This window comes from Lipotes vexillifer, unplaced genomic scaffold (genome assembly GCF_000442215.2).
Source record: "Lipotes vexillifer unplaced genomic scaffold, Lipotes_vexillifer_v1.1 scaffold91, whole genome shotgun sequence".
In the NCBI taxonomy this organism is placed as follows: domain Eukaryota; kingdom Metazoa; phylum Chordata; class Mammalia; order Artiodactyla; family Lipotidae; genus Lipotes; species Lipotes vexillifer.
Window position 1 is genome coordinate 5,289,548 of NW_006777583.1, and position 14,387 is coordinate 5,303,934.

The 14,387-nt window shown below is 35.8% G+C and overlaps 1 protein-coding gene across 1 annotated transcript in view; it reads left to right on the forward strand.

Annotated features, from left to right (window-relative positions):
* The window catches only part of AP3S1 (adaptor related protein complex 3 subunit sigma 1), a 71,578-nt gene that overhangs the window by 34,682 nt on the left and 22,509 nt on the right, over positions 1-14,387 (forward strand). The window contains exon 4 of the mRNA XM_007451217.1: positions 10,996-11,067. Coding sequence (XP_007451279.1) covers positions 10,996-11,067 — 72 coding nt within the window. The remainder of the gene's footprint in view (positions 1-10,995; positions 11,068-14,387) is intronic.

Here is a 14,387-nt window from a genome sequence, read left to right on the forward strand (position 1 = left end):
AAAAAAAAAAAAGAAAGATCCCCTGATCTTCCCACTATCTCATAGGAAGCTGCGCTGATGTAGATACTACTAAACATAGAATAATTTACCAATAGAGGCCTCACCCCTCCCACTCCACATCATTGTTTTCTTTTATTACAAGGGTAGGCTCATTGAAAGCATCCTTGTCAGTAGGGTGGCATATACATTACTTAAGCTTTGAGCTATACACGTTTAGGTGCCACGTGTCTTTAAGAGTTGCCGGGGAAAACTCACTGACCAGCTCTTGAGAACTGTGGGAAGTTGCAGCTCACCTATTGGAGGATTGAGTGGGATAAACCCCTGGTCCCATGGAGAGATGAGTTCTGGTGCAGTTCCTCCTGCTGGAGAAAGAGAGAGCCCTGGCTCAATTTGTTTATTTTCCAGGCAATCCAGAGTGAATGCCCAGGATCATTTTAGGAAAATTCTATGGTGTTTATTACACCATACTGTGTTACCAGAGTATTAAAAACTTCGGTTTTTAATAAGATTTGTTTCTTACATATGTAAGAAACCAAAAAATAGTTCTATAAACAATTTGAATTGGACACTGTTAGAGTGATTCAGCATTCTTTTTTTTAAAATATATTTTATTTATTTATTTATTTTTGGTTGTATTGGGTCTTCATTGCGTGTGGGCTTTCTCTAGTTGCGGCTAGCAGAGGCTACTCTTCGTTGCGGTGCGTGGTCTTCTCGTTGCGGTGGCTTCTCTTGTTGCGGAGCACGAGCTCTAGGCACGCAGGCTTCAGTAGTTGTGGCACACGGGCTCAGTAGTTGTGGCTCCTGGGGTCTAGAGTGCAGGCTCAGTAGTTGTGGTGCACGGGCTTAGTTGCTCTGCAGCATGTGGGATCTTCCTGGACAAGGGCTCGAACCCATGTCCCCTGCATTGGCAGGCGGATTCTTAACCATTGCACCACCAGGGATTCAGCACTCTTAAAATCCTTTTCCTATCTTATTTTCATTGTTGAAAAGTCTGATTTACAGTCATTGGAAATGTAATAATTCACTTTTCCGTTATTTACATTGCTTCTTCTTAATGATAAGCCCAGGTAACAATTTGATGATACTTACCATTCTAATTTACATGTTTTGTTGACCTCTCCGCAGTCCTCTTGGGAGGCATTATTATGTTTGGAGTTAGGTGGTATGGGTTTAAATATTGGCTGTGTCATCTAACAGTTCTATATCTTTGAGCAAATTACTTAGTCTTATTCATCCCCAATTTTCTTGTCTGTAAATGTTGATATTCATACCTACCTTGCCAGCATTGTTATAAGAATTGGAGCTAATGTATATAAAGCAGTCAGCACAGGGCCTAGAAGATAGCAGACACATTGTTATTACTTACTTTATAGTGGTGAAGAAAGTATTTTGGAACTCAAGTACTTAAAGTCAGAATTTTGGAGCTAGAAGTAACTTAAAATTTATTTTTTTCCCCTTCAAAGTAGGTTTGAGAGAGTGAAAAACTCAGGTTATGTTGGTATTTTTCTTTGGTTTACGGTGAATTCCTTATTTCTCAGTGTAGAATAGTAGGTTTCAGGGAGGGATTGGATATAGAGAAGAAGAGTTCCTTTTGAGCTTGGTTTTTCAAAAATTTTTTTCTTTAAAAATTAAAAAAAAAAACTTTTCACGTTGAAATTATTTCAGACTTAGAAAAGTGGCAAATATAATGCAAAGAATTTTTGCATACTGTATCTTCATCCAGATTCCTCAAATTTAACATCTTCCATAACCTCAAGTAGGTAATTAAAATCAGGAAATTTACATTGATAGAATACTATTATCTAATCTGCAGATCTTATTTAAAATTTGCCAGTTGTCCCATTAATGTAATTTTTCTTGTTTAGAGTTCAATTCAGGTTACACAGAGTGTTAGTTTTCTTATCTCCTAAGTCTCCTTTACTCGGTTATAGTTCTTCATCTGTCTTCCATTCATGTCTTTCTTACCTTGATCCTTTGAAGAGTACTAGACAGTTATTTTTTAATTTGTTTTGCAGTACGCGGGCCTCTCACTGCTGTGGCCTCTCCCGTTGTGGAGCACAGGCTCCAGATGCGCAGGCTCAGCGGCCATGTGTCACAGACCCAGCCGCTCTGTGGCATGTGGGGTCCTCCCGGACCGGGGCACGACCCCGTGTTCCCTGCTTTGGCAGGCGGACTCTCAACCACTGTGCCACCAGGGAAGCCCGTAGCCAGCTATTTTGTAGAGTATTCCTCAGTTTGGATTTGATGTTTCTTAATGATTAAATTCGGATTATGTATTTTCGAATATCACAAGTGATGTTATGTCCTTCTCAGTGCATCATATTCAGGAGATACATGATATCATTTTATCCCATTACTTGTGATATTTATTCTGATTCCTTGGTTAATGAGGTGCCTGCCAGGTTTACCTACTTAAACTTCCATTTTCCCTTTGTGCTTAGAAGTATCCTATGGGGAATAATTTTGAGTATATAAATATCCTTTTTCTAATCATAATTTGGTCATTACTTTTAGCATCTGTTGATGATTCCTGCCTGAAAGAATTATTGTGATGTTTGCCAAATAGTGATTTTTCCATCATGATTTCTATACTTATTAGTTGATATTCTGTAAGGAAAAGCTAAGATTTTTATTCATTTTATTTTGTTTTAAGTCTGTTCAAGATACCAATTGTACCATATTCAGTTATACACAAGAGAATATCTTTCAAGGCCAAATACCATTAAAAAAATCAACTTTTGCTTGGAAGTTTAAATGGAGTTCTAACAATTGATGTCAATATGAGTTTTTTAAATGTTCTTGGAGTAGCTTCTGTGCACCAAAAGAAATAATTCAGAGGCTACTTTCATTTTCTAAATTAATATTTGATATATTAGCCTTACAAATTCAAAACCCTACTTCTTCCTTAGATGTCTAAATCCAACATACAAATCATATTAAGTCACTTTAATGGAGAGACTACAATGTAATTACATTTCCTATAGTACAAGAAGTCTTTGCACAATACTGTTGTTAATTTGGGTGATAAAAGTATGGACAGTTAAAATTTTTGCTTTACGCTTTTATGTATTTTCTAAATTTTCTGAATAATAACATCTTACTACATTAAAAATAAAAGATGATTTTTGTTGCTGTTGGAGGGAGTATCTCTAGTGAATAAGAGTGTGGGTTCTGCCATGAGACTTTCTGGATTTTAGTGAGGACTCTCCTACCTAACTGTGCTAGTAGTTAGTTAACTTTGTACTTTAAATTACTCTTCTGCAGATGGTTGATAAAAAGTATCTGCCTTATGGGATTACTGTGAAGGATTAAATAAAATAATCTATTTAAAGCACTTGGAACAATAGCAGTGCCATAATAGTATATACTCAATAAGTGCTATTATCATTGTTAGCTTTTAAAGTTTTTAAAAAATTTTATTTAAAAAAATAGAAAGAAATAAATCACACAATATGAATCATTGAGTTCTTTAAGAACTCTTAAAGAATCATTATGACATCAATATAGAAGACAGTCCTTTCATCAACTCTTAATTTTTTCATATTGAAGTCAAGAGTTTAATATGTCTAAATTAACTGGTACATAATAAATGCAAAATAAATGTCTCTATTTTTACTCTTAGAAAAATATCCGTCCTCATTGGCACATTAGTGTCCAGGTCAGGTTTAGTGGAAATCCAGTTCAGAATCCAGTCATAGGCTAGCCCGAGTGCTACTTACACACCTTAAACACCATACATTAAAGATTCTGAATATTATATGCAACAGTGCTGTATTCATAGTTGTTCTTCAAAGCTAATTAATCTGATTTTAAGTTCAGTCTGTGTTCCCTAGCTTTCTTGGTACATTTTTAGTGGTATTTTTTGATTCCTTACTTAAGCTAAGCCAGTATCTCTCTAGAACATCTTGCTGCTGACTGAAAAAATTTTTTTTTAGATCTCTTGGCATATTCCTAAATTTATGCCTTCTATTCTTGGGCTTAAGACTTTTCCTGTCTTACAACATGTCAGTTTAACATTTACATATTTTATTTAATATTATAGATTAGAAACAGTAAGAGCAATTCCTCCTGAAATTTAACAGAGTTCCCCAAACGTAGAAAAAAAATTTTTTTTCCCCTAGAAACTCTAAAGGAGAGTCTGCCAAAGAAGTGATACTGCTTAAAGATATTTTTGTGGCATTTATTTTATCTAGTGCATTTACTTTATTTTTGCATCTGTGTATAGTATTATAATACTAGCTAAAATATATTGAGTACTTTTTTTGGTGAGATACTGTTCTAAGCCATTTATATTTATTATTTAATCACTAAAACAACTCTATGGCATAGGCACTATTATTATACCCAAATGAGGCTTAGAATTAAGTAACTTGCCCTAGATTTCATAGTCAGAGGCTAAGCTGGAATTTTAGTAGAGTACTAAGTACTCTTAAGTACTAAGCTGCTTTGGAATAGATTTCTGTTACCCTTTGTGATCCAGGCATATAGATTTGTAATTAAAGATAAAGGAAACACAAGGAAGTTTTGTTGATAGAAGGGCACAGGGAAGGGAGACTCTGTTTATATGTGGATGTGACATTTTTCTGAATATCTCTATCTTTTATATTTATTTTTGGAAAATTATGTAATTATTAAAATGAAGGAAAACTTAAAATATTATTCTTAATAAATTAACAGTAATTTTTCTTCCACCAGCCTTTGAATTCCCAAGGCCAGAGATTAATGAGTAGCTACTTTGTAGATAACAGTTATATTGAAATTGACTTTAAACTTTTATCATTTAAAAATAAAACACAAGAGGGTGCCATGTACCATGTTCCTTCTAGTTTTTTAGTCTTTTTTATCTTTCTCTTTGTGAATATAATGCAACAGCAGTTTTATTATTTTTTGGTTGCCCTGGCTACAACCCCCAAGGCCCATTAATTTGTTTTTCTTAATTTCTTAACTTCAGTTTGTAGATTATTAGTTTTGTATTGACCTTGTCCATGTAACGAATCAGCAGTGTATATCTACCTTGGGGCTCTAGATTCTAATTACGTTAAGTAATTCTTGCTAACTCAAAAGAAAATTAATGGAGAGTTTTTTGAAGTGGGTTTTTAAGTTTTCATCCAAACTTAGCATTTGAATGCCTTAAATCTTAAGAATTCTTTCCTTAAGTTAAGAACATGTAGTTGTAATGATATTTTGCTGCAGGGCACTTTTTAAAAAAGTATTTACATTTTTCATACTTGGTATTGTTCTGTTTTAAATATTGACAACCTTTTTTCTTTCTAAGTTAGTAAGCAAATCCCAAAAACCTGGACGCCACAGTATGTAGTTACCTTGCTTTTATATCAGTGTTTATTAGTAGAATTAGAATTTTCTCTTTCTATTTTAATTTTGTAATCATATGTTTTGAACAGCCAGATAAATAGTACTGGCTTTTGTTTAGTTGATGTGTTTTGGGCAGTGTTCAGCACTTTATCTAAATTATTTAACTAAATCTTTAAGATAATCTAGAAAGATAGATAGTTGTATAACTATTTTATAGTTCTGATATTTGGAGGAGTTAAGTGACGGTTAGGCTCACATAGCTAGGTAGTAGCTAAGGAGGAATTTGAAGCCAGGTCTTTGTGGTTTTCTCACTACTTTGCTATACTGCCTCTATAGACAGCTCATATTTTTTGCACACTATAGTTCACCAGTGGCACATTCAATGCTACCAAGAAATTTTTTTCTCTCTTTGTCAGATATAGTCTATGTTCAGTGGGTTCCACTGATCCTTCATAAGTAATACATAAGTGAAGGGAAACTATTCAGACAGCATTTTCACCAAGATAGTCATCTTCTGATGGTTAAGAAAGAATGGCTACAGTATATGGGTAATCAAACCAGTGGATCTGGAAAAAGTAAACATGAAAAAATAAAGCCATACTGGAAACTTTATTCTGAATAGTAAGTTTAATAATGATTTTAAATTAAGAAAGACCACCTCACACCACATACGAAAATTAATTCCAGATAGATTTGGTCCAAACATCAAAAATAAAACCATGAAGCTTTTGTTTTCTTCTGGGAGAATATCTTCCTGACCTTGCTGTAGGCAAAAATTTCTTAAATTGGACCAAAAAATAGATTAACCATAAAGGAAAAAAGCTGATAAGTTGGACTGTATTGAAATTTAAAGCTTCTGTTCTTCCGAGAACGTTATTAGGAGAATGAAAAGGCAAGTCAGAGTAGGAAAAGATATCTGTAATATGTGTGTATGACAGGACTGTACCTAGGCTATGTAAAGAATTTCTATACATCAATAAGAAAAAGACAGGTAATGAGCAGAAGACTTGAACAGAAAAATGAGCAGAAGTCTTGAATAGACATCATGAAAAAGGATATCAAAATGGTAAATATGAAATGATGGTCCATCTCTTTAGGCTTCAGGGAAATACAAATGAATATCACAATGCCAGACCACCACACACCCATAAGAAGGACGAAAACTAAAAGATTGACAACATACAGGGCTGACAAGGATGTGGCACTATGGGAACTCCCATATACTATGATTTGGATTGTAAATTTTTTTTTTTTTAATGGCTGTGCCACACAGCTTGTGGGATCTTAGTTCCCTGAGAGGGATCAAACCCGCACCCCCTGCATTGGAAGCGTGGAGTCTTAACCGCTGAAATGCCAAGGAACTCCCTGGATCGTAAATTTTCATAATTGCTTTGAAAATCTATTGAAAATCACTTTGAAAACCTATCTGCTCCATGGCCCAGTGATTCTACTCTAGGTATACATTCAATAGATATTTGTATGTATGTTCACTAAAAGACTTATATAAGAATTAGTATCAGTACTAATTGTAATGGCCCCATGCCGGACCCGAATTTCTGTCAACCGTGGAATAGATAAATACATTGTGGTATATTTCTGCAATAGCACACTGTATAACAACAAGAATGAATGAACTGTAATACTAATATTATGTAACAAAATAAATAAATCTTAACAAATAAATCAATGAATAGAAGAAGCCACTCATATGGTTCCATACTGTATGATTCCATTTAAATACATGGTTGTTCCTTGGTATGGTAGTTGGTATCTGCTGGGAATTGGTTACAGGACCTGCTATGACCAGAATCCGTGGATGCCCAAGTCCCTTACAGTTGGCCTTCTGTATCTGTGGGTTCCGCATCCCTGTATTCAGCCAACCATGGGTAGTATAGTACTATATTTATTGAAAAAAACTTGTTTCTAAGCATGAGCGCAGCATTGGACCCACACAGCTCAAGCCCAGATTGTTCAAGGGTCAATATTAGTTCAGAAATACACAGAATATATCTTTAATGTTAGAAAGGGTAGTTACCCTTGATGTTGATAGTTGCCTAATGGAGTATGAGCGGGCTTCTACGGTGCTGATAATAGTATAACACCTGAATATTAAGTGCTGGTTACACAGGTATACTTACTTTGTGAAAATTCATCAGGTTGTACATTGTTATGATTTGTGTACTTTTTTTTATTATGGAGGTATACTTGGCTTACAATATTACATTGGTTTCAGGTGTACAACATAGTGATTCACAATTTTTATAGACTATACTCCAATTAAAGTTATTATAAAATATTGGCTATTATAAAATATTGGCTATATTCCCTGTGCTGTATAATATATCCTTGTAGCTTATTAATTTTATACAGTTGTTTGTACCTCTTAATCCCCTACTCCTATCTTTCCCCTCCCCCTTCCCTCTTCCCACTGGTAACCACTGGTTTGTTATCTATATCTGTGAGTCTGTTTCTGTTTTGTTATATTCATTCGTTTGTTTTATTTTTTAGATTCCACATGAAGGTGATAACAGACAGTGTTTGTCTTTCTCTCTGACTTATTTCTCTATGCATAATATCCTCCATGTTGTTGGAACTGGCAAAATTTCATTCTTTTTCATGGTTGAGTAGTATTCTTCTCTGTGTGTGTGTGTGTGTGTGTGTGTGTGTGTGTGTGTATGTACCACGCCTTTATCCATTCATCTGTTGTTGGACACTGAGGTTGCTTCCATATCTTGGCAGTTGTAAATAATGCTGCTATGAACATTGGGGTACATGCATCTTTTCAAGTTAGTGGGTTTTTTTTCTTCAGCTGTATACCCAGGAGTGGAATTGCTGGATGATATGGTAGTTCTGTTTTTAGTTTTTTGAGGAACCTCCATACTGTTTTACACAGTGGCTGTGCCAATTTACATTCCTACGAACAGTGTTGTTTACTTTTCTATACATATGTTATACTTCAGTAAAAATTTACTGAAAGAACTTAAATGGTTTTATTTCCTGTAACTTATTTAACTATGAGTTTATAAATGTATTCAGACCACTTCCATGTTAGAGATACTGTGTCAAAAATAAATTCATCTTTCTCAATGGGAAAGTTTTCTCTTTTGGACTCCTCAAGAAGTCAGTATTTGTTAAATGCTTATTTGTTCAAGCAGCATTATCCCATTCTATCCTCATAACAAGAATGTGTTATAAGAAGAAAAGTGAGTCAGAATTAGAAATAGAATGAATAAAGTCATTTCATGGACCATGTCACCAAGACCTTGAGGAGAAATAGATAAAGTTGGGAGTTTGGATAGGTACTCAACAATATATATTTTCTACTTACCACACAATTGAAACAAACTAGGCACTCACTTGAGGATGACCTTTGTATGCCCCACACTTGGTCATCTTAATAACTTGCCTTCTCATAAATGAAACTATGTATAAAACTGTATATTCTTGGGCTTCCCTGGTGGCGCAGTGGTTGAGAGTCCACCTGCCGATGCAGGGGACACGGGTTCGTGTCCCGGTCCGGGAAGATCCCACATGCCGCAGAGCAGCTGCACCCGTGAGCCATGGCCACTGAGCCTGCGCATCCAGAGCCTGTGCTCCGTGGCGGGAGAGGCCACAGCAGTGAGAGGCCCGCGTACCACACACACACAAAAAACTGTATATTCTTGGTTACTACTGACCTTTTATTTCTCCTGGTCTAAGTCAAGGATCAACAAATTACATCCTGCAGGTCAAATTCAGCCTGCTACCCTGTTTTTGTAAATAAAGTTTTATTGGAATAGAGCAATGCTCATTTGTTTATGTATTGTCTGTGGCTGCTTTTGTGCTATACTGTATGGCCCACAAAGCCTAAAATTAAAATCTTTACTCTCTAGCCCTTTGCAGAGAAAGTTTACCAACCCTTGGTCTAAGACAATGTTGATCATGGTCATATAGTTAAATACATTGTTTCACCTGTCTTATTCATCTACATTGATGCCAGGAAGGAGCCTTGGATTGTGGATCTGTGTAAATTGGCCTCAGATTGGAGTAGTTATAGCAAGAAGCCTGTTGTTTAGATTTTACTCTGTCCGGTAGGATCACCTATGAATACAGTGACCATACATTTCAGTTTGCTTGGAACAGCCCTGGTTTACATCTGTTGTTCCAGGTTATTATTATAGTACAATAACATTGAATACTGTTATTATAATATAATAATTAATAGATGCTCTCTTTTAATACCCCCCAGTTCGAATGATAAACTTGTGGTCATTCTATCTGTGAAAATTACCACTGAGAAGGGTAGTGGATACAGAAATAGTGATAGAATAGTGACTACTATGCAAAGTGGAATTTAAGAGTTTAATTTTTTTTTTTTACGCTACGTGGGCCTCTCACCGTCGTGGCCTCTCCCGTTGCGGAGCACAGGCTCCGGACGCACAGGCTCAGAGGCCGTGGCCCACGGGCCCAGCCGCTCCGCGGCATGTGGGATCCTCCCGGACCGGGGCACGAACCCGTGTCCCCTGCATCGGCAGGCGGACTCTCAACCACTGCACCACCAGGGAAGCCCTAAGAGATTAATTTTTGAAAGTTTGTATCAGAGGTCCCCAAGACCATCTCAGTGATTTGCTAGGAATCACAGGACTCAGAAGTTGCTATGTTTATGGTTAGGGTTTATTACAGTGAAAGTATACAGAGTAAAACCATCAAAGGCACATGAAGGGAAGTATGGAGGAAACCAGGTGCAAGCTTCCAGGTGTTGTCCCTTTCTACTGGAGTCACACAAGATGTGCTTAATTCCCCCAGAAGTGATGACATGTGCAAAGTGTTTCAAACTAGGCAACTCACCCTAGCCTGGGTTTCCAGGATTTTTATTGGGGGTCAGTCACATAGGCATGTGACACCTCCATGACTGACCTTGGTTACTTAAACTCCAGAACCTCGGAGAAAAAATATGTTCATTGTAAATCACACTGTTAGCATAAACTGTCTGCTCACACTGGTACAGTGTGGCCCAGGGCCTCAAGCATGCAGAAACACTCTTATCAGACAGAACTTTCCAAGGGCTCAGAGCTCAGTTCCCAGGAACTAGCCAAAGGCTAGTCTGAAAACAGGCCATTTTGGGGAACGTATAGGGGTTGAACAACCCAGGCTTACTGAGTTAACCCTTTCCCACACAAGGTTGTACAAGGTATTTAAACCAGAGTTTGAGTCCAGGTAAGTCTGATTCCAGAGTCTGTGCTCTTTCCATAAGTTTAATTTTTAGTGATCTTTTATACTGATTTGCTAATTAAAAATTATTGGCTATATTAGATGTGGTTGAGACTTGGACTGTGCCCATCTAGCTTGATAGATACTTATGACAAGCTTTCTTTTTTCCTCATATGAAGATAGGGAGCCTGATTTGAGTATTTTTCAGAATTTTTGTAAGTAATGGTGCTAACAATTTTTAGGTCTTGTAATTTTCAGTGAAGTTTAATTGTTTATTGTATTTCATTTATTAATGTATTGAAAAATAGTTTAGATGTACAGGCCATAATTATTCCTTTTGCACTTAATACAGTTTTTAATTTAAAAAAGAGAAATGTGATAATAGAGTTAGAATTTTTCATTCAGAATTAAGAATTGTCTGGCTTATAGGTAATAGATTTGAATGAACTTATTCAGTTCTCAAAAGCTTTTAACCTTTTTTCTTTTCTTTAGGTATTTGTGGAAACATTAGACAAGTGTTTTGAAAACGTCTGTGAACTGGATTTAATTTTCCATGTAGACAAGGTACAGTTTCTACATTATCAAATTTTCTAAGCTTTTTATGTTAGAAAAAAATGTTAATTTGTCAGAGTAAAAATAGATTTAGTGAATAATACTGTTTTTATTCCTTTATTCAATTCATAAGTATATTTACTGTGAGCCAGACACTGTGCTTAGTGAAGAAGTTTCAGACCCTGGCCTAGAGGAATTCACATCTAGAGGAGGACAATGAGAATGGAGGAAATTATATTTAAACTGGATTTTTTTAGGGATTAGTAGATATTTCACAGACAGAAAAGGAGAGGATGACTCTACAGGCAGAGATAATAAAATACATACTTTTTGTGAGGGGAGGATTTGATATTGATCATGAGACTTTAAAGTACCTTTAGTGACATGGATTTTGGGCTTTGTTCTGAAGCAATTTAGTTTTTTAAAACAAGTTTCTATTAACATTATTGTTGCTTTGTTTGTTCATTTTTTGCGGGGGCAAGATAATTTTTGTTTTCTGTGTTAAGGATGTTGGATTGGTAGGTGGGAGATTAAAGTCAAGGAAATCAATTAGAAGTCTATTGCAGTAGCCCAGAAAGAAATGAACTAAGGCAGTAGAGTAGGGATGAAAGAAAGTATATAATTGATAGGACTTGATGGCCTATTGAAAGGAGGTGAGAGAAAGGAAGAATGACTGAAATTCTCTAGCCAGTATTACTGGGTATTGGGGATAGGAAATTTACGAGGAAGAGATTCCACTTTTGCTATATATAGATTTTTTTTTTCTCTATAAGTTCATATAATGTAACAGACTATTTTGAATGGTTAAGCCATTGAATAAAATTGTCTGGAAATCTGAAAATTTTAGCAAAAAAATGTGATTTTTAAAAATCAGCTTTATTGAAGTGTAATTTACACACATGAAAATTCAGTAGCTTTAAGCATACATTTGACTAAGTTTTGGCAAGTACATTTAGTTATGTAACCATTTCCACAATCAAGATACAGCACAAGGAATGCATTATAATATTTGTGAACATCAAAAGAATACATTTACTGTTAGCTGGTCCTTTAGATCATATTTCTCATTTACTAAATGATTTAATTTCATATATTGACTCATTTTGGATAGAACTTAAACTTGATATTTTTAAGAGAATTATTTTAGTTTTCTACTGCTTTTCTCTATTATCTGTCTTATGCTATTCACACTTACAAAGACTTCTGTTATTTTTAGGCATTAAGGTTCACAATATTCTAAAGTATGTTTTGGTTCATGGTTAAAATGTTTAAAATTCTATTTTGAAAATGACTGCTCAAAGATCACTAACTTATATGTTGCATCTAGCAATTTTTTGAGAAAATTGAAGATTCTATGGTAAAATATTGTAGCAAGAGTAAAGTTGTCACATTTGTAGCGGAGAATAAAAGTTTTCCTTAATAGGAAAATTAAGCTCTACATATATACAACTTCCATACATAATACACAGTGTTTTTAAAACTTCTATTTATGTTAATATATGTTCATTTTAGAAAAATCAGAAAATATAAATAAGAGGAGAATAAATAGACGCTATCTCAATTTCAGAGATTGCCTAGTATTAAAAGATAAACTGAGGCACACTAAAAATTTTAAGTTTATTTGAGTAAAAATTGATTCAAACTGGTCAGCACCAAACCGGAACTGGTTAGGAATACTCCGCTGACAGGAGCTAGGGGAAAGACGTTTATAGAGAAGAGGCAGAAGCAAAGCAAGGGAATTATCTGATTGGCTATTGCTTAAGCACCTGTATTATTTGGGAAAGCCAAGTTGGCTGTTTGTGATTGGTTGCTCTTAGGTGTTGATTTCTTAACCTTGAGGCACTTTAGGCTGGGGTTGTGCTTTGCTTATGTATTAGAGCCTCCTCAGTCTAATTGCCTCCTTTTTTAAATTAACACTAGTGTTAACATTTTAGAGTATGTGTATTTCTAGACTTCTTTGTACAAATGAGTACTGAAACAAATATGTCTTTAAAAAAATCAAAAATAGGATCACATATGTAGTCTGTATAGCCTGTTCATTTCACACAACAGTGTATCACTGTTTTGAAACCTGCCAAAATTAGCTGGCCTAAACTCTTGTTTTAATTTTTTTTCAATGCAATGAGAAAAAAGCTTCAGTATAACAAGAGTTAGAGACCATTAAAATAGACATTTCCTGTCCCTGTACTCTCTGTCTCAAACAATGCTAGTCTTGTTTTCAGCCCTTCTATGAAAGTAGGCTTGTTTTCAACTTTCAAGCAGCCTGGACCTTCCAACAGTCAGAGATCTCCTGAATAGCTCAACTCATTTCTTCCTAGGAGGAAATATAGAGTTTTGTACACCATCCTCTGTGTGCTGTTATACTACACTTGGATAGAGGGAAGGAGGAAGTTGTAAAGAATACCCCGTTTGTTATCAGTCAGGATGGGCTAGTTTATGCTGCAGTAACAATATCAGAGTATTTCTAATTCACACAGTATGTTTATCATGTCCCACATGCTGTCAGTCTGGAATCCATGGTGACAAAGCTGCCAGTATCTGGAAAATCATCAGTTTTTATGTCAGAGAGAAAAGAGTTTTCATGGGTAAATTTATCTGCTTTTCAAACTATCACACATGATAGTTTTGCCAAATGTTTTGCCACTACAAGCATGGATCACTAACTTTCTAGCCTCCAATATAATAGTTTCCATGTGGCCTACTGCCCAACCCCTAAGTCAGTGTCTTTTCCTTTATTGTGATTGTCATCAGTTTCTCATTACAAACCTTCAAGTACTAATTTGTGTATTAGTCACATAAGCTAATATTTGTAGTCTCCCTGAAGTAGTGGAACAGCACCCCCTGCCCAAAATTGATTTGGATGTAGAGACTGAAGATACCACATGTACACCAAGAGGATCTGATCTGAAAAGGTTTATCGTTCACATAATAAGCTTTTGGGAGGAAAACAAGGAACGGCAACTATCCTGGGGTTTTATGTGGTTAGGGGGTAGGGCTGGGTTGAGGGTTTCCACATGCAGGCCAGGTCTTGTGTAATTTAAATTTCCCACCAGTGCAAAGGAAGGAGCACCTGGACTTTCTTATCAACTTGCCCACATGTGGACAGAAGAGGAAGGGAGAACAGTGGGACTTGAAAGCTGTCAGCAGGCAGGCATCAAAAATGGAGTCAGACTCTATTACAGCTAAGTTATGCTGTGGTAATAACACCTAAAATATGAGTAACTTGGTTTATTTCTTACTTATACTGCATGGCCACTGTGGGTTTGCTGGGAAGGTCTGCTTATTTGCGCAACTGTGTTACCTGCCCATTTCCTGAACACTGTGGCTTTAAT